Source organism: Hemiscyllium ocellatum, chromosome 18 (genome assembly GCF_020745735.1).
Source record: "Hemiscyllium ocellatum isolate sHemOce1 chromosome 18, sHemOce1.pat.X.cur, whole genome shotgun sequence".
NCBI lineage: Eukaryota > Metazoa > Chordata > Chondrichthyes > Orectolobiformes > Hemiscylliidae > Hemiscyllium > Hemiscyllium ocellatum.
Genome location: NC_083418.1, coordinates 53,840,367 through 53,861,941, shown reverse-complemented (window position 1 = coordinate 53,861,941; position 21,575 = coordinate 53,840,367). Strand labels below are relative to the sequence as shown.

At 40.6% G+C, this 21,575-nt stretch overlaps 1 protein-coding gene across 3 annotated transcripts in view; it reads left to right on the top strand.

Moving 5' to 3' along the window:
- btbd10b (BTB (POZ) domain containing 10b) overlaps positions 1-21,575 on the top strand; it is an 88,842-nt gene that overhangs the window by 35,312 nt on the left and 31,955 nt on the right. For all 3 annotated transcript variants that reach the window (XM_060839019.1, XM_060839021.1, XM_060839020.1), the window contains one exon: positions 8,159-8,355. In XM_060839019.1, coding sequence (XP_060695002.1) covers positions 8,159-8,355 — 197 coding nt within the window. The remainder of the gene's footprint in view (positions 1-8,158; positions 8,356-21,575) is intronic.

The window sequence follows — 21,575 nt, the reverse complement described above, 5'->3', positions numbered from 1 at the left end:
GGTGCTTTCTGTGGTGCATCTATAAAAATTGGTAAGACTTTCTGAAGACATGCTGAATTTCCTGTGCTTCCTGAGGGAGTAGAGACATTGTCATGCTTTCTTGACTGTAGCATCAACATGAGTAGACCAGCGCAGATTGTTGGTGATTGTTGCTGTCAACTATATCCACCATTGTAGATGGTTGGCAGGCTCCATGGAATCAGGAAGTGAGTTACTTGCCACAGTATGCCTAGCCTCTGATCTGCTTTTGTAGCCACTGTATTTATGCAGCAAGTCCATTTAAGTTTCTGGTCAACAGTTATCCCAAGGCTGTTGGTGGAGGGGGATTCATTGATGGTAACACAGTTGAATGTCAAGCGACAGTGATTAGACTATCTTTTATTGGAGGCAGTCACTGCCTGGCATTTCTATGGCATAAATGTTACTTTCCACTTGTTAGCCCAAGCCTGTATATTCAGAATTGCACTTGAACATGGACTGTTTCAGTATCTGAGGAAGTAGACAAGCAGAAGGCTGGAAGAGTACAGCAAGCCAGGCAGCATCAGGAGGTGACGAAGTCTAACATTTTGGATATAAACCTTCTAAAATGGGTGTGGGGCAGGGGAAGTTATAGATAAACCAGGTGGAGTGGTAAGGTAGTGATAGGTGAATACAGCTGGTAGGTACGACCTGGTAGGTCGATAGGAGGAATGAGTCCGGTTAAGTCATCGCAAATACTACTTAACTGTGTGCAATCATCGACGAACATTCTTTCTTCTAACCTTATGATGGACAGAAGGTCATTGCTGAAGCAGTTGAAGATGGTTGTGCCTAGGACACTACCATCAGGAACTCCTGCAGAGATGGTAGTCCTGTCCTGGAGCTGAGATGACTGACCTTCAACAACCACAACCATCTTTCAATGTCTCCGGTGAAGACTCCCAACCAGCAGAGTATTTGCTTCCTAATACCCATTGATTGCAGTTTTGTTAAGGCTCCTTGACGCCACACACTCACTGCCAACCCAGCTCTGGAATTCAGCTCTTTTATCCATTTTTGAAACAAGGCCTTAATGAGGTCAGGAACTGGGCATCACTGAACAGGTTATTGCTGAACCGGTGCTGTTTAATAGCACAGTTGATACGTCCATAACTTTACTGATGAATGAGAGTAAACAGGATAACTGATGGGGTTGTATGTGTCCTGCCTTTTCTTTACAAGACGTACCTGGGTGATTGGGGCTGAAAATGTGTTGCTGGAAAAGCGCAGCAGGTCGGGCAGCATCCAAGGAGCAGGAGAATTGATGTTTCGGGCATGTGCCCTTCTTTTCTTGTACCTGGGTGATTTTCAATCTTGACAGGTGGATGGCAGTATTGGAGTTGAACTGGAGCAGCTTGGCTAGGGGAGTGGCAAGTTCTGGAGCACATCTTCAGTATAATTGCTGGAATGTTGTCAGGGCCCAGTTTACTGCAGCCTTATCTTTTGTACTGATGTGTTGGGTGCTTCTGTCATTGAGGATGGGGATATTTGTAGAGGCGTGGCCTCTAGTGAGTTGTTTAATTGTTTACCATTTATTCATTACTGGATGTGGCAGGACTGCAGAGCATGGATCTGATCTAATGGTTGTGGGATTGCTAAGCTCTTTTGATCATTTGCTGCTTATGCTGTTCAGAATGCAAATTGTCCTGTTTTGTACCTTCATCAGGTTGATACCTCATTTTGAAGTTTGCCTGGTACTGCTTTTGGTATCTCCTCCTCATCCTCTATTGAACTGAATCAGGGTTTATCTTCTGGCTTGTTGGTCATAGCTGAGTGGTGAAATGTCAGGCCATTAAGTTGCACATTGTGCTGGAGTATACAGTTCTGCTGTTGATGGCCCTCAGTACCTCATGGATGCTCAGTCTTGAGTTGCTGGATCTCTTGGAAGTCTACCCAATTTAGCACGATGATAGTGCCACACAACACGATAGAGCATATTCTTAATGTAAAGGCGGGACTTAGTCTCCATGAGGACTGTGCAGTCTTGAGTCTTACAGTTACGTGCATATGCATCTGCAGCTAGCAGATTGGTAAGGATGAGGTCAAGTATGTTTTTCCCTCTTGTTTATTCCCTCACCCACCTACCACAGACCCAGTCTAGCAGCTATGTCCTTTGGCATCTGACCGGCTTGATCTGTAGCATTGCTGCCAAGCCATACTCAATGGTGAATATTGAAATCCCCCAGCCAGAATATGTTTTGTATGTTTGCTACTCTGTGTGTCCTCCAAATGCTCAACATGGAGGAGTACTGATTTATCAGCCGAGAAAGAACGGTACATGGTTATCAGTTGGAGGTTTTCTTGCCCACATCTAACCTAAAGCCATGAGATGCTTGATCTCTGAGGGCAACTCCCTTCTGACTCTATACCACTGCGCTGCCACCTCTGCTGGAACATAGTCTCACTTCTGGAATTGTGCCTGATAGACAGTCAGGCTGGTGCTTTACCGGTTTTCTCAAGGGCAATTAGCGATGGACAATAAATCCCAGTCAGTGACACCAATATCTCACGAATGATGTTTTTAAATGAAGGATTTGGTCATTTTACTGTTCATATCGATGATTTGGTTGTTTTAGCTAAACCATGGAAAGAACACTTATACCACTTAACTGAGCTGTTTGGTCAGCTGCAAAAAGACAATGGCAAACTCACTTAACCAAATTTAAAACCAATGCCAGAATAACTTATTTGTCATGTTATGGGGCAAGGCTAAAGAAGCAAAAATACTGGCTATTTTGGATTTTTCTATGTCCAGGGTGAAAAAAGAAATTTTATGTTGACGAGCAGTTTTTTTGCAAGTTTGTTCCAAACACACTTCCTGTCGTTGCACCTTTTTAAAAAAAAACCCATTGAGAAGGGACAGAAAATTTGAATGGACATATGTTAAATTGCCCTTGTGAACTTGAAAGCTGGATTTACAGTGGCACCAATTGTAGGTATACTGTATAATGCAAAACCATTTGAACTGGCTGTTGATGTCACTGACAGCTGTTCTATTGCAAAAGTAGGCAGGTGATACTGGTCTAGTTTGGAATTATGATCTGGTATGGACTGGTTGGACCGAAGGGTCAGTTTCCATGTTATGTTCAATGTTTGTTCAACCACATGATTTTGAAATACATTGAGATCTGGATAAAACTGTTACTTATCTGGATCAGAATGCTTTGATTTTATTTTGAAATATTTCATGACAAAAACTTTACAATTATTTTGATAGAACTTAATTCTTCAACTTCATAATTTGAAAATAATTTGTGTGCTTGGAAAAGAAAATATTTCAGCAAATACTTTGAGAATGAACATGCCTGAGACTGTGATGTGTAAAAATGATTACACAGAGTCGCAAAGCAATGTTAGCACAATGTTTTAGAATTAATAGTGAATAATAATGCCTATTGAAGATTTTTCTTTTATTTATTGGGGGTGAGATGTGATGCAAATTGTGCAATGATAGATTAAAAATATTTTCAGTAAGTGTTAGTTTTTGAGTTAGTAACAAGTGCATTTTCGGTGGGTCTGATATTAATTAACTTGTAAGCTTTTTTGAAGCTACAGTGATTTATTTTAAAACGGTTTTTGTGATCTGGCTATAGGGTGAATGGGTTTTGAGCACCACAAATGAACTTTTAATTACTTTAGTTTCTGTTTATGACACCAAGGTGAATAATGGGACCTCCAGGTTTGTTAGAAAATTCTGAAGCTTGTTTTTTTTAATTATATAAAACTTAACTGAGGAAGGGTCACTGGACCCGAAAAGTTAACTGTGATTTCTGTTCACAGGTGCTACCAGACCTGCTGAACTTTTCCAGCAATTTCTGTTTTTGCTTAGGATACATAGTGAACTAGGTTATCTTGAAGTGAGGAACTGGTGTCAGTCCCAGACCAGAAGTATTGGAATAATACACTGAAGAGATTACTTAAAGCTGAGTATTTTGAAGCTAACATTGTTTCTTCTTGGAAACAATCTGCTTTTGAGTTTAAAAGTTTAAATTACGAATGACACAGGAATTGTGATATGATTCCTCTATAAGTATAGTTTTGGGTACTGGACAAAACTTGGTACTCGTTCAATTTATAAAAGTGTGTTTTGAGATTAATGGGATCACACTTTTAAAGCGTGTTTAGAAATCTTTGAATGTGTATCATAAGTAGCTGGACTGATTTATTCTATTTTTTTCTTGATTTCTTTGGTTAAGATGCTTCTGTTTTTATCAAATTCTGAAGCACTGCAAGCCTATGTTTCAGTAAAAGCCCACTTAGTTAAAACCAAAATAAATCTAAATGTGATTACTCATGCCAAGTTCCTGGCTGGTATCTGACTTGTCCAGTAGTAGCATCAACTGGGATTAGATTAATTTAAAATGATTCCAGGGTGGATTTATCTTTTCTGCTTTCAATGGTTCCCATTTCGGTTGTTTCTAATTCATGTATTTTTTTTCTTCTTCTAAATCAAGATGTCAGACAGGTCTCAGTGGGTAACCCTTTCAGAAGCTCATATCACACTATGCACTGTTGGTATGGCTCTACTGTCAGATAAAGCATGAAACTGAGGTTTCATCTGTCTCCTCAGATGAGAACAAGAGTTTTCATAGTACTATTCGAAGAAGAACCAGGAGTTTTCTCCAGAATTTAACAATATTTATCCCTCAAGAGTCACGCCAAATAGATTATCTCAGAATCCTTCCTTTGCACAAATTCACTTTAATGTATGCTATTGCAGAAGTGACTACATTTGAAAAGTACTTCATTGGCTGTAAAGCACATTGGGACACTGAGGTCGTAAAGGGTGCTTGGGAAACATTGAAGTTTATTCTGCAGTTATACAGTCATACAGCACAGATACAGACCCTTCAGTCCAATCAGTCCATGCTGATTATAATCCTATTAAATTAGTCCAAACTACCTGTGCTTGGCCCATATTCCTCCAAACATTTCTTATTCACGTACTTATCCGAATTTTAAACATTGTGATTGTACCTGCATCAACCACTTCCTCTGGAAGTTCATTCCACACACTAACTGCTCACTGTAAGAAACTGGCTCCTCATGTCTTTTTAAAATCTTTCTTGTCTCACATGAAAAATATGCCCCCTAGTCTTGAAACCCCCCAACCTAGAGAAAAGACTTTCACCTTACCAAAACCCATCATGATTTTATAAACCTCTATAAAATCACCCCTGAACTTCCTACACTCCAGTGGGGAAAAAAAAAGTCCCAGCCTATCTAACCTCTCTTTATAACTCAAACTCTCCATTTCTAACAATATCCTGGTAATTTTTTTCTGAGCCTTCTCCAGCTTAATAGTATCCTTTCTATAACAATGTGAATAGAACTGGACAGAGTATGTAAGAAGATGCCTCACCAACATCATGTACAAATTTGACTTGATGTCCTCTTCAAATCTGAGCAATACAGGCAAGCGTGCTAAATGCTACCTTAACAACCCTGTCTACATGTGATGCAAACTTCAAAGACTTGCGTACCAGAACCCCTAGATCTCTCTGTTCTACAAGACTATCAAGACCCTACTTTTAATTGCCTAAGTCTCACCCTTGTTTGTTTTCGTAAAATGCAAGACCTCACATTTATCCATACTAAACTCCATCTGCCACTCTTAAGCCCATTGACCCAATTGATTAAGACTTTCAAGAATGATGTTCACTGACCTTGGGTTCAATGTGATAGTTCTCTATTTCTTGAAGTTAGTAACAGTGAATTGAGCACTGTGTTGGTTTTATAATTCAAAATTCGTATAAATGTAATAAATGTACTGGTTTTGAAGATTTCAAAGAAGCTTGATGTACTCATATGATGTATGGTTTAGACCATTGATTTAATACCCTAAAAACACATTCCTTGATGCTAGCCTGAGCTGATTTTAATAGGTAATAGATCGAATTTGTGAAGAACTAACTTTGCAAGTGGATGCCACAATAAGTTGAATCATTAATATTAAGATTGAAATTGAAATGAGAAGAGAGATGCTTGCAAGGTTGTCACAAAGCAAAATTAGTCTCTGCTTTCTGTTAAGTCCCAAAGGGACAAATTCAGGTCAAACGTTGTACTGGTCAAGTATCCTTTAACGATACGTTCAAAAACTGAAATGAACTAAAAACTGAAGACTATTTTTTTCCAAATACAGCCTCATTCTGTGTCAGGGTTGAGCTAATCACTGTCAACTGAATAAGGGTTGATCATTCTCGGGCGTTGCGACCCATCATCACTGTTAGCTTTGTAAAGGTTAGTTGAGTTTTCAGTGCTGATCTTCTTCCATACATACTGAGTTTCAAATAAAAAATGAATAAGTTCTCAAGCTTCTTCTTGGAACATTTCTATGTAAAATATGGAATCTTTTGAAATCTGCAGTCCATCCTGTAATATTTTTTCAACATCACCTGGCAAAAACGACATAGGGAAAGGGCTGACTATCCTTGATTCGAATTATCTGCCTTCCGATAAATATTAGTTGAGAGGTTTTTCAAGGCTCTAAAACATTCATGAGTTAAAATGACATTTAGTTAGTTTCTGCATTTGGAACACTTTCCTAATATTTGATGATTGGGGTTTTTAGGCAGAAGTGTATTTTCCTGTGATATGTTTCAAGAATTGTTTCCTATTCAAAATGGAACTTGGTACAAATTGTAGACTGAGGGTAATTATTGTTCTGTACACAGATATTAGTGGAGCAAAATGATTTATCTGCTGCAAGAATAGCATCATGGAATTTATAACATGGAAGTAGGTCATTTGGGCCATTGTGCCTCAGCAGGCTCTCAAAGACATTGGACTTTTGTCCTGTCAGCGCTGCTTGTTGGTTTCAGTTTTTTATTTGATTCATTTTTATTGAAAAAAAATGTCCTGGGTTGTTCTTCAGTGTTTCTGTTCGGTGTGGGGACAAAACAAATAAAATAATTCCTTATTTCTTCTAATGAATCTCCTTAAATTTGGTTCTTTGTTTTATCAATTCAGAGTCGAGCGGAATAGTTAATTTTTGCGTCGTCAGAAACTCTCACCATTTTCTTTGTTGATCTGTTCTTAACTATATATTGGAAACCTTTTACATGATAATTTTGTGCTCTAAATATAGAAACAGATGTTTCCCACTGATAGTCTATACACTTCCATTAAAATTTCCACATATTTTCATAAGATTGAGATAATTGCACAGAAAGAGCCATTTAGTCTATAACACCATTAGCCAATTCTTTGAAAGAGCTATCTAATTAGTTCCACTTCCCACGATCTCTGTCCATATCGCTATATTTATCCAATTCCATTTAGGCTGTTCGTATTGAATTGATTCCACCATTATTTCAGACAGCATATTCTAGAGCATCATCCGCTTTACTTGTTTTGCTTCCATTTTCTTTTCAGTCACCTAAATCTGTGGATTGTCTAACAAAAGATTTTTAACCTTTGGTTTTGCTACTGCCAGACAATTGCATGATATTGAGTGGGATGCATTGTACCTGTTACGGTACATCAGTCATGTGGGGCAGAGTGCATAGATAGAAGATTTTTACCTGTATGCCATTTGCTGACATGTCTCTTTGATTCTGGGCACCCAAGGAGCAGGTCATAGCCTAATGGTATTATTGTAAGACTATTAATCCAGAGACACTGGCAATGTTTTGGGGATTTGAGTTCTAATCAGGCGATGGCAAATGGCGAAGTTTGAATTCAATAAAAATCTGGAATTAATTGTCTAATGATGACCATGAAACTACTGTTGATTGTTGGAAAAACCCATCTGGTTATTCATGTCCTACAGAGAAGGAAACTGCTGTCCTCACCTGGTCTGCCCTACATGTGACTTCAGACCCACAGCCAAGTGGATGGTTCTTAACAGTTCTCTGAGCAATTAAGGATGGGCAATAAATCATTTAATGAATTTAAAAAAACTGGTCCACAAAATACCAGTATCAGTTTTAAAAAATAGTATAAGTATTTATTTTATTCACGTTTGTTACATTGTAGAATTTCTTGGAGAATTATCTGTAATAATAAATGTGATGTAAAGATTCAGTCTACAGATTAAAAATTCTTATACCTTCGCCAAGCATTAAAGGAAATAGTAATGGAATTTTTTGAGAATTGTTTTATTTTCAGGATTCTTAATTTTTTTTGTTTCATTTCGCAGTGCTCCTTCACGCACCCCAAAGCTTGGGACAGCACGAATTAATAAAATGAGCCTCCACGCAGCTACTGGTTATGAGCGGTCTCGTGATCGGCGTAGGTCGAGTGACCGTTCTCGTGACTCATCACATGAAAGGACAGAAGGACAGCTTACTCCATGTATTAGGAATGTAACTTCACCAACTAGGCAGCATCATGGTGGTGAGTTGGCTTTTTTGTTTTTACTACCACAATTTCTCTGATTCTGAGAACTCCTTAGCAAGTTATCTGTTATCCCAAAAATATGTAGAACTCTGACATCTGAGACAAAACTTTTAGTCAGAAAGTAGGGGTCAATTTGTAAATGAGTAATTTTTGAGAAGTTAAATTCCAGCTTGCAGTATATCCACTGGTTGCAGAGTTGTCAGGTTGGAGACTGTTCCTGTAAACCTCTCAACCAAAACTAATGCTAAAGGAATTTGAAAGTATTTTTGATGTTGAACTTTTACTGAAATTATGAAATCGTTGTCTTCTGTCACAGCACAAATTTGTTGTCTTTTTAAAACTAGGATTCCAACCATGGGCTGGCTTTAAAATTTGCAAAGCCTAAATTTTTTTCCTGCTTTCAGAGCAAGATTTCTGTTTGCTTGAAAAGAAATGGGGTCCATTCTGGTGATTTTCAGTGATTTTTTTTTTCCCCAACTGTATATTCCAGTTGCAACCAAATGCTTGTTTTTCCTCCTGTATATTTCTTCTGCACATTTCTTCTAAGACATCTGCCTAAGTTCTGTAGAGTTTCTTCCTATATCTCCCTTTCTCTTTGCTTTCCATATGAGTCTCATCACCTCTCTTGCATTCTCTCTCTTAATACCCCTCTCAATACCCCTCGCATACCTTGAACGAGCATACAGGTTCGGAGCAGTAGCAGGCCATTCAATGTGGCTGACCTGATTGTCTCCTGGCAATACATGATATTCTGTTACCATTCCTATTGCTTACTGTACCTGCATTCCATCAATTTTGATTCATAGCCAAGGATGCTTTGATCCCTCTGCATCTTTAATCTCTCAACATTTAGATAAAATATTTCTTTATTCTACCTGCCAAATTTCACGCTTTCTCGCATAATATTCATTTGTCACATCGTTTACCTCTCACTTGACACACATTTTGGAGGCACCTTATATCCTCTTTGCACAACTTATTTTCCCTTCTATTTTTATGTTGCCAGCAAATTTGGTAATTATCTTCCATCCGTTTACCTAAGTCATTTATATAAATTGTAAAAATTGAAGCTCTTGTATCAATTGCTGTGGCTCACCCCTTGGTACATCTTGCCAACTTGATTAAGAACCATGTTTGCATGCATATTCTCTGCTTTCTGTTCATCAACCATTCTTCTGTCCATGCTGTAATGTTCCACTCTACACTTCCCTGTCTGACTCCCACACGCTCACTCTCTCTCTGCACACACTGACGTAATGCTTCCCATACACAATACTTCTGTTCTCTGATATGTTGAATTCTGTCATTGCTATGCAATTATTTGTCAGCTCTGCAATCTGTGACTTGCAAAATTGCAACTTATGAACTTAGCTGGATATGTGCTCTTGCTTTTTGATGCTATATTGTCCTATTAGAGAATGATTGATAGGCACTGTGCACTGGTGAGGGAGGTAACCTTAACAGCACATGAAGTGTGCGGGGACAGGGCATTTCAATTATGCGCTGTTCTGGATTCTATGAATAACTTGAATTGAACAGAGTCTGTAGATTTTGACAGTGAGCAGGTGGTAAGAAAGAATTTGGAATTTTTAGCAAATGTTAAGGTTGGAGCTTGCATAAGATTGACTTATTAAATATACACACTAATTTATGGGATGCTTCTAATCTACTTAAAAATACAGTTGCAAAATACTTAATCATGCAGCATGGAAGTAGACCCTTCAGTCCGACCAGTCCATGCTGAACATAATCCCAGAGTAAACTCGTCCCACCTGCCTGCTGCTGGCCCGTATCCCTTCAAAACTTTCCTATTCATGTATTTATGCAAATGTATTTTAAACGTTGTAATTATACCCACATCCACCACTTCCTCAGGAAGTTCATTCCACATGTAAACCATCCTCTGTAAATGAAGTTGCCCCAAATGTTTTTTTAAAGTCTCTGTCCTCTCCTTAAAAATGTGCCCCCCAGTCTTGGTATCCCCAACTACTGTTAACTTATTCTGCACTCCTCATTATTTTATAAACTTCTATAAGGTCACCTCTCAACCTCCTTCGCTCCAGTGAATAAAGTCACAGCTTATCCAGCCCTCCTTTATAACTCAAACCTCCACACCTGACAACATCCTGACTTGTTTGAACTTGCTGCCATCTTCTTGTTTCTCACTGTTAATTCTGCAGTCTCTCCCTCTAAGGATCCAAGACACACTTGAATTACACTTTTCCTTTTATATTGTAGAAGCTTTATCATCTATTTTTATATTTCTTGCTAGTTTTCTCTCCTGCTTCAATTTCTCTTGTTATTGTTTTGGTTCTCCTTTGCTGGTTTCGAAACAGTTTCCAGTTTTCTGCAGTATTGTACATGCTTTTCTTTCAATTTTGAATTAACCACTGATAATACACCCTTGGAGAATCTTTCTTTTGGAGTGGAATATTTATTTGTGTTATAAAAAATCTCCTTAAGTTCCTGCCACCAGTACACCACTGTTTTGCTTTTTAACAGCACCAAATTAAGAGCAAATGTAAGGGGCCATTCATCCCCTTGACCCTGCTCTGTCATTCTGAGGTATTTGCTGATCTGATTGCTGCACGTTTCTGCGTACTTTTTTCACCCTTTTTTTCACTATATATTTATCTACCTCAGCCTTAAAAAAAAATCTTCCTTTTGAGGAAGAGGATTCTAAAGATGCTCAGCCCTCTGTGACAAAAATGTTTTCTTCAGATGTCTCTTAAATAGGTGACCCCCTGCCCCACATCCACCGAATCTCCTGCAAGAGGCCTCTCAGGACCTGATATTTATTTTTCTGTTCTACTTTAGTCAACTTTGTTTTTGCACCTTTGTAATTGTCTTTAATTAAATTTAAGAATTGAGATTCAGATCCCCATTTCTCCTCATCACATTGAATGTGAAATACCATTAATAATATGAAGCCTATCTTTAAGGATGTTGTGAAACTTGAAAAGATTTACAAGGATATTGCCAGAGTTGGGCAATTTGAGCTATAGGAAGAGCTTGAATAGACTGGGGCTGTTTTCCCTGGAGCATCAGAGGTGGAGGGGTGACCTTAGAAATGTTTATAAAATCATGAGGGGCATGGATAAGGTAAACAGACAAGGTCTTTTCCCTGGGGTGAGGAGTCCAGAACTAGAGGGCATAGGTTTAGAGTGAGAGGGGAAAGATATAAAAGAGACCTAAGGGGTAACTTGTTCACGCAGGGTAGTATGTATGTGGAATGGGCTTCCCAGAGGAAGTGTTGGAGGCTGGGTTCAACTGCAACATTTAAAAGGCATGTGGATGGGTATATGAATTGGAAAGGTTTGGAGGGATATGGGGCTGGTACTGGCAGGTGGGACTAGATTGGGTTGGAATATCTGGTCGGCATGGATGAGTTGGACCGAAGGGTCTGTTTCTGTGCTGTCCATCTCTGACTTTCTAACTCCTATAATCCCCTTTTTACGGTGAAGATCCTTTACTGTGAAGTCACTAACATTACCTTATACCGTACAAACTCCAAAATGGCTTATTTCCTGTTTGATCAAGAATGTTTGTTCGTTTTTTATTGAAGAAAGTAGCTCACATATTGATGGACTTTTCCAGGCTACCTTTGTAATTTTATTTATCCAAACTGTATGTAAATTAAATTTGCTTGTGATTATTGCATCTCCTTTCTTACAAGCCAACATTATTTCTTGAAGTATACAGGACTTTGATTTAGTGTAGCAACTGTCATGGGACTTGTAAGATATATCCGCTAATAACTATGTTCCTCTTCTATTCGTAACTTCATTCAAACTGCATTGTCTATTATATCATAGTGTTATTTATGTTATTTCCATCAATTCATCCATTTGTTAAAGAACTTAAAATTTGTCATTTAACCATTTTTTTCCTACTCAGACTTTATTTGCTGATGGACATTTTTTAACATCCCTTCTTAAGAGACCCTGCTTATCGCGACCTGGGCTATTGTTTTGATCTTTAAATAACACTCCAAGTATCTCCTTGTGTATATCCCTCAACTCTCCATAGGCACGCACAGCACACATCAAATATTGCCAGATGTGGTGGTGGTGGTGTCAGTTTGGTCATCTTCCTTGCAGTCCCTGCTTTTGTTCACAATTCCAACACCACTGAACCTGTTGAATAATTGCAAGGGCTGAGACTCCTTTAGGGTTTCCATATCTGACAGTCACATACTGCTGTTCCTCTCCTGATTGCTTCTTTACTATACAACAAATGATTTGCCCTGGTGAGGTGTGAGTTTGCATATCAACTATCTGAATGCAACGTAGAAGGAATCAAGAAAGAAACAAGAAAAGTTTGCGTTTTTTTTTCAGCACATTCTCACATTATCTTGATGATATTGGTGGAGATAATTTTTTTCATACGCTGAGTTAAAAGTTCAGAGGAAATACTGCCTGATGATGCAAAACTTGACGTGGGAATGCTGATTCTAACACTGAGTACCAATTGTGGAAAAATGTGTTATTTACTGCCCTGATGACCATCACCTTGATAAATATTAAAAATGAATTTGCAAGGAAACTCTTCATCTCTGTTCTTTGACAGGTGTATTAAATCTTGATAGAAAGGAAAGAGCAAAGGCTAGCTGCTTTTCCTACAGTGCTTCCATCATGTAAGGCTTGACTTTAAATTGAATTAGAAATGACCTTGGATCAAGATCACTGTTTAGCAACTTGTTGAAAAACTAATTGGGATAAGGGCACAGAACCAAAGGGGCGAGAAATAAGAATTAGAATGTGTAATGAAGGTGAATGTGCAAGTGTGGATTATAGTTGCCTTCATGGTATGTAATATTTTTTATGGGTTGAAGAGAAAGCAGATGTTATGGCTATTTTTGGTTCCCTTAGCTTATCAATATAAAATACATACGATTGATCTTCACAAAGCTTGTACTGTAACTAAAATATAAAGAGAATAATTGAAATAATCAGAGTTCTCTGCAAATATGTAATTAAAGGTTGAAACCCTAAACTTCGAATCATTGATATGATATTTGTCATTTGTCGATCAGTGGAAATGTAGCAAGTTATAATGTTGGTATTTTAGAATTTTTGGCAAATATTTGTTTCAGTAGAAAATAGAGAAGCAAAGTTCATGAAATATGTTTGGCCTTAGAAATGTGTCTTTCATGGAATAGTTGGCAAAGCTAAACCATAAACACTATTAACATGGGATTATAAGGCAGCTACATTTGCTTGATGAAAATCCGTGCAATGTATTTGCTGCTGCTCCTCAGAAATAATAGCATTTTCACCAATACACTATCTGTAATGGCACTTCTCTGCAATGCAGAGGGTGTTCTAAATTGTTGGAGATGCATTTTTCTCTGAATGAGATGCTAAACAGACTTTTATGCCTAACAAACGAAGTTAAGGACACATTGGTGTCATGGGCACCCAATGCTCGCAAAGATTAATTTATTATTTGTTGTCAGTGTGCCTTGCTGGAATGATTTTTTGTCATTATTAACTGAACCATGACCACATTTTACAAATTATTATATTCTTTGCAAAGCACTTATGATATTCTGCCTTGTGATAAGGTGCTACGTAAATGCTGATTTACTCTTTTTTATGGGTATTCCAGTGAAGCTGTCAGCTGTTAATCTTTGGTTTCTCTTTGGGGGAGCAGTATGCTCTCAGACAAATTAGCCTATCTTGCAGCCTTGTCTATCTTAGCTCTAGTATTGCCTCCGAGTCAAAAGACCATGGGTTCAAGCCATGGTGCAAAGACTCTAGTGCACAGTCTAGGCTGAAATGCAATATAGATTAGATTAGATTAGATTAGATTACTTACAGTGTGGAAACAGGCCCTTCGGCCCAACAAGTCCACACCGACCCACCGAAGCGCAACCCACCCATACCCCTACATTTTACCCCTTACGTAACCTACGGGCAATTTAGCATGGACAATTCACCTGACCCGCACATCTTTGGACTGTGGGAGGAAACCGGAGCACCCAGAGGAAACCCACGCAGACACGGGGAGAACGTGCAAACTCCACACAGTCAGTCGTTGAGGGAACGCAATACCATTTTGAGGTGAATCATTCATGAATTTTGTTTGCTGTTTCATAACTGTACCAGATTCATAATACTATTTAGAGTCATAGAAATGGACAAGAGAGAAACCGATCCTATGGTCCAACTCGTCCATGCCGACCAGATATCCTAACCTAGTCTAGTCCCATTTGCTAGCACTTGGCCCATATCCCTCCTATTCACATCACTGTCCAAAAGCCTTTTAAATATTGCATATGTACCAGCCTCTAGCACGTCCTCTGCATCTCATTCCATTCATATACCACTCTCTACTTGAAAGTGTTGCCTCTTAGATCCCTTTTAAATCTTTCCCCTCTCTCACTAAACCTTTCAAGTTTCACAGCATCTTTCCAATAGGAAGGAGACCAGAATTGCACATAATATTCCAACAGTGGCCTAATTAATGTCCTGTACAGCTGCAACATGACCTCCCAACTCCTGTACTCAATAAAGGAAAGTATACCAAATGCCTTCACTAAACCTATACCCTCTAGTTCTAGACACCCCCACCTGAAAGAAAAGACCTTGTGTATTTACCCTATCCATGCCCCTCATGAATTTATAAACCTCTATAAGGTTACCCCTCAGTTTCCAACATTCCAGGGAAAACAGTCCCAACCTGTAGCTCAAATCCTCCAACCCTGGCAACATCCTTGTAAATCTTTTCTGGGCCCTTTCAAGTTTCACAACATCCTTCCATTAGGGCGGAAAGCAGATTTGCACACAATATTCCAAAAGTGGCCTAGAGTCAGAGATATACAGCATGGAAACAGACCCTTCAGTCCAACCCATCCATGCCGACCAGATATCCCAACCCAATCTAGTCCCATCTGCCAGCACCTGGCCCATATCCCTCCAAACCCTTCCTATTCTATATCCACCCAAATGCCTTTTAAATGTTGAAATTGCACTAGCCTCCCCCACTTTGTCTGGTAGCTCGTTCCAAACACCCTCTGTGTGAAAATGTTGCCCCGTAGGCCTCTTTTATATCTTTCCCCTTGCACCCTAAACCTATGCCCTCTAATTCTGGACTCCCCCATCCCAGGAAAAAGGCTTTGTCTATTTATCCTATCCATGTCCCTCATTTTGTAAACCTCTATAAAGGTCACCCCTCAGCCTTCGACATTCCAAGGAAAACAGTCCCAGTCTGTTCAGCCTCTCCTGATAGCTCAAATCCACCAACCCTGGCAACATTCTTGTAAATCTTTTCTGAACCGTTTCAAGTTTCACATCTTTCAGATAGGAAGGAGACCAGAATTGCACGTAATATTCCAACAGTGGCCTAACCAATGTCCTGTACAGCTGCAACATGACCTCTCAACTCCTGTACTCAATAAAGGAAATTATACCAAATGCCTTCACTATCTACCTGTGACTCCACTTTCAAGAAGCTATGAACCTGCACTCCAAGGTCTCTTTGTTCAGCAACACTCACTAGGGCCTTACCATTAAGTGTATAAGTCCTGCTAAGATTTACTTTCCCAAAATACAGCACCTCGCATTTATCTGAATTAAACTTCATCTGCCACTTCTCAGCCCATTGGCCCATCTGATCAAGATCCCATTGTAATCTGAGGTAACCACTTTTGCTGTCCTCTACACCTCCAATTTTGGTATCCTCTGCAAACTTGCTAACTGTACCTCTTATGCTCTCATCCAAATCATTTATATAAAATGATGAAAAGTAGTGGACCCTGCACCAATCCTTGTGGCACTCTACTGGTTCCAGTCTGAAAAACAAACCTTCCACCACCACCCACTGTCTTCTACCTTTTGAGCCAGTTCTGTATCCAAATGGCTAGTTCTCCAACCTTGTCGAACATCTTACTGAAGTCCATATAGATCACATCTACCGCTCTGCCCTCATCAACCCTCTTTTTGTTACTTCAAAAAACTCAATCAAGTTTGTGAGACATGATTTCCTACACATAAAGCCATGTTGACTATCCCGAATCAGTCCTTGCCTTTCCAAGTACATGTACATCCTGTCCCTCAGGATTCCCTCCAACAACTTGCCCACTACTGATGTCAGGCTCACTGGTCTATCATTTCCTCTGGCTTGTCCTTACTACTTTTCTTAAACAGTGGTACCATGTTAGCCAACCTCCAGTCTTCTGGCACCTCACCTGTGACTATCGATGATACAAATATCTCCGTAAGAGGCCCAGCAATCACTTCTCTAGCTTCCCACAGAGTTCTAGGGTACAACTTATCAGTCCTGGGGATTTATCCACCTTTATGCGTTTCAAGACATCCAGCACTTCCTCCTCTGTAATCTGGGCATCTTTCAAGATGTCACCATATATTTCCCTACATTCTATGTCTTCCATGTTGTTTTCCACAGTAAATACTGATGTAAAATACTCATTTAGTATCTCCCCCATCTCCTGCGGCTCCACACAAAGGCAGACTTGCTGATCTTTGAGGGGCCCTATTCTCTCCCTACTAATCCTTTTTTGGCCTTAATGTAATTATAAAAACTCAGACTGTCCTTGCCTCTATTTGACAAAGTTATCTCATGTCTCCTTTTTGCACTCCTCTAATTTCCCTCTTAAGAATACACCTACTGGCTTTATACTTTCTCTGGACTCTCATTATCTCTTTTTTGAAGGCCTTCCATTTTCCAGCTGTCCCTTTACCTGCGAACATCTGCCCCCACTCAGCTTTTGAAAATTCTTGCCTAATACCATCGAAATTGTCCTTTGTCCAATGTAGAACTTCAACTTTTAGACCTGGTCTATCCTTTTCCATCACCATTTTAAATCTAGTAGAATTATGGTAGCTGGCCCCAACGTGCTCCCCAACTGACATCTGTCACCTGAAAAATGTGTTGCTGGAATAGCGCAGCTGGTCAGGCAGCATCCAAGGAGCAGGAGAATCGACATTTCGGGCATAAGCCCTTCTTCAGGAATGAGGAAGGTGTGCCAAGCAGGCTAAGATAAAAGGTGGGGAGGGGCTTTGGGAATGCGATAGGTGGAAGGAGGTTAAGGTGAGGATGATAGGCCGGAGAAGGGTTGGGGGTGGAGAGGTCGGGAAGAAGATTGCAGGTCAAGAAGGCAGCGCTGAGTCCAATGGTTGGAACTCAGATAAGGTGGGGGGGGAAGGGAAATGAGCATTCATCCGTTGTGGTTGGAGGGTTCCGAGGTGGAAGATGAGGCGCTCTTCCTCCAGGCCTCGTGTTGCCATGGTCTGGTGTTGGAAGAGGCCAAGGACCTGCATATCCTTGGCGGAGTGGGAGGGGGAGTTAGTGTTCAGCCACGGGGCGGTTGAGTTAGTTGGTGCGGGTGTCCCAGAAGTGTTCTCTGAAATGTTCCGCAAGTAGGCGGCCTGTCTCCCCAATGTAGAGGAGGCCACATCGAGTGCAGCGGATGCAGTAAATGGTGTGTGTGGAGGTGCAGGTGAGTTTGTGACTGATATGGAAGGATCCCTTGGGGCCTTGAAGGGAAGTGAGGGGGGAGGTGTGGGTGCAAATTTTGCATTTCTTACAGTTGCAGGGGAAGGTGCCGGAGGTGGAGGTTGGGTTGGTGGGGGGTGTGGACCTGACGAGGGAGTCGCGGAGGGAGTGGTCTTTTCGGAACGCTGATAGGGAGGGGAGGGAAATATATCCTTGGTGGTGGGGTCTGTTTGGAGACCTTATTGCCCAGCTTTATTTCCCAAGAGTAGGTCAGGTTTTGCACATTCTCTGGTAGGTACATTCTGAATCCAACTTTTCTTGTACATGCTTAACAAATTCCTCTCCATCTAAACCCTTAACACTATGGCAGTCCCAGTCTATGTTTGAAAAGTTAAAATCCCCTACCATAACCACCCTATTATTAATACAGATAGCTGAGATCTCCTTACAAGTTTGTTTCTCAATTTCCCTTTGACTCTTAGGGAGTCTACAGTACAATCCCAATAAGGTGATCATCCCTTTCTTATTTCTCAGTTCCACCCAAATAACTTCCCTGGATGTATTTTCAGGAATGTCCTCCCTCAGCACAGCTGTAATGTTATCCTCTATCTAAAACACCACTCCCCCTCCTCTCGTGCCCTGCTTTGTATTCTGGAACATTAAACTGCCAGTCTTGTCCATCCCTGAGCTGCATCTCTATAATTGCTATGATATCCCATTCCCATGTGCGCTGAGTCCATCTGTCCTCCCTGTTGAGCTCTTGCATTGAAATAAATGTAGTTCAATTTGTCAGAGTCAAGAGTGTGGTGCTGGAATAGCACAGCAAGTCAGGCAGCATTCGAGGAGTAGAAAAATCGACATTTCGAGTTCCTGATGAGGGGCTTATGCCCGAAACGTTGATTGTCCTGCTCTTCTGATGCTGTCTGACCTGCTGTGCTATTCCAGCACCTCACTCTCGACTCTGATCTCCAGCATTTGCAATCCTCACTTTCTACTAGCTTAATTTATCATCCTACCTTTTTCTTTCTGTTCCTCCTGGCCCTGAGTGTTTGACTCACTCCTCCCAACTGTGCCAGTCTCAGATTGATCTCTTTCCTCACTATCTCCCTAGGTCCCACCACCCCACCATACTATTTTAAATCTTCCCGAGCAGCTCCCAGGTGGTGTATTTTTCCTGGTGCAATCTGCCCTCCTTGTGCATTTCGCTTCTATGCTAGAAGAGATTCCTATGATCTAGAAATCTGACCCCTTCTCCCCTGCACCAGCTCCTCAACCACACATTCATCTGTTCTAACTTCCTATTCCGACCTTCCCGATGCCTATAGCATCAGGAGTAATCCAGATATTACCACCCTCTAGGACCTCCTTTTTAAATTCCTGCTCTGCTTTGCATATTTTCCCTTCAGAATCTCATCCTTTTTTTCCTTCCCATGTCATTGTGCACATTGGAAATAATGACCTCCTGTTGGTCCCTCTCCCCATTTCAGAACATTCTGCACCCTCTCCAAGCTATCCTTTATTCTGGCACCAGGGAGGCAGATGAACTCAGGGCATGGTTAGGAACATGGGACTGGGATATCATAGCAATATCCTGGAAACATGGCTCAGGGATGGGCAGGACTGGCAGCTGAATGTTCCAGGATACAAATGCGACAGGAAGGTTAGAAAGGGAGTCAAAAGAGGAGGGGGAGTGGCATTTTTGATAAAAGATAGCATTACAGCTGTGCTAAGGGAGGATATTCCCGGAAATACATCCAGGGAAGTTATTTGGAACTGAGAAATAAGAAAGGGATGATCGCCTTATTGGGATTGTATTATAGACCCCCTAATAGTCAGAGGGAAATTGAGAAACAAACTTGTAAGGAGATCTCAGCTATTTGTAAGAATAATAGGGTGGTTATGGTAAGGGATTTTAACTTTCTAAACATCGACTGGGACGGCCATAGTGTTAAGGGTTTAGATGGAGAGGAATTTCTTAAGTATGTACAAGACAATATTCTGATTCAGTATGGGGATGTGCCTACTAGAGAAGGTGCAAAACTTGACTGAGTCTTGGGAAATAAGGCAGGGCAGGTGACTGAGGTGTCAGTGGGAGAGCACTTTGGGGCCAGCGACCATAATTCTATTCTATTTAAAATAGTGATGGAAAAGGATAGACCAGATCTAAAAGTTGAAGTTCTAAATTGGAGAAAGGCCAATTTTAGGCAAGAACTTTCGAAAGCTGATTGGAGGCAGATGTTCGCAGGTAAAGAGACGACTGGAAAATGGGAAGCCTTCAGAAATGAGATAACAAGAATCCAGAGACAGTATATTCCTGTCAGGGTGAAAGGGAAGGCTGGTAGGTATAGGGAATGCTGGATGACTAAAGAAATTGAGGGTTTGTTTAAGAAAAAGAAGGAGGCATATGTCAGGTACAGACAGGATAGAGCGAGTGAATCCTTAGGAGAGTATAAAGGAAGTAGGAGTATACTTAAGAGGGAAATCAGGAGGGCAAAACGGGGGCATGAGAGCTTTGACAAATAAAATTAAGGAGAATCCAAAGGGGTTTTACAAATATATTAGGGAAAAAAGGGTAACTAGGGAGAGAATAGGGCCCCTCAAAGATCAGCAAGACAGCCTTTGTGTGGAGCCACAGAAAATGGGGGAGATAATAAATGATTATTTTGCATCAGTATTTACTGTGGAAAAGGTTATAGAAGCTTTTATCTGTAGGGAAGTAGATGGTGACATCTTTCAAAATGTCCAGATTAAAGAGGAGGAAGTGCTGGATGTCTTGAAATGGTTAAAGATGGATAAATCCCCAGGACTTGATCAGGTGTACCCGAGAACTCTGTGGGAAGCGAAAGAAATGATTGCTGGGCCTCTTGCTGAGATATTTGCATCCTCGATAGTCACCGGTGAGGTGCCGGAAGACTGGAGGTTGGCAAACGTGGTGACACTGCTTAAGAAGGGTGGTAAGGACAAGCCACTGAACTATAGACCAGTGAGCCTGACCTTGGTGGTGGGCAAGTTGTTGGAGGGAATCCTGAGGGACAGGATGTACATGTATTTGGAAAGGCAAGGACTGATTCAGGACAGTCAACAAGGCTTTGTGTGTGGGAAATCATGTCTCACAAACTTGATTGAGTTTTTTGAAGAATTAACAATGAGGATTGATGAGGACAGAGCAGTAGATGTGATCTATATGGACTTCAATAAGGCGTTCAACAAGATTCCCTGTGGGAGACTGGTTAGCAAGGTTAGATCTCATGGAATACAGGGAGAACTAGTCATTTGGATACAGAACTGGCTCAAAGGTAGAAGACAGAGGGTGGTGGTGGAGGGTTGTTTTTCAGACTGGAGGCCTGTGGCCAGTGGCGTGCCACAAGGATCGGTGCTGGGCCCTCTACTTTTTGTCATTTACATAAATGATTTGGATGCAAGCACAAGAGGTACAGTTAGTAAGTTTGCAGATGACACCAAAATTGGAGGTGTAGTGGGCAGCGAAGAAGGTTACCTCAGATTACAACAGGATCTGGACCAGATTGGCCGAGAAGTGGCAGATGGAGTTTAATTCAGATAAATGCGAGGTGCTGCATTTTGGGAAAGCAAATCTTAGCAGGACTTGTACACTTAATGGTAAGGTCCTAGGGAGTGTTGCTGAACAGAGACCGTGGAAATGAGGTTCATAGCTCCTTGAAAGTGGAGTCGCAGGTAGATAAGATAGTGAAGAAGGTGTTTGGTATGCTTTTCTTTACTGGTCAGAGTATTGAGTACAG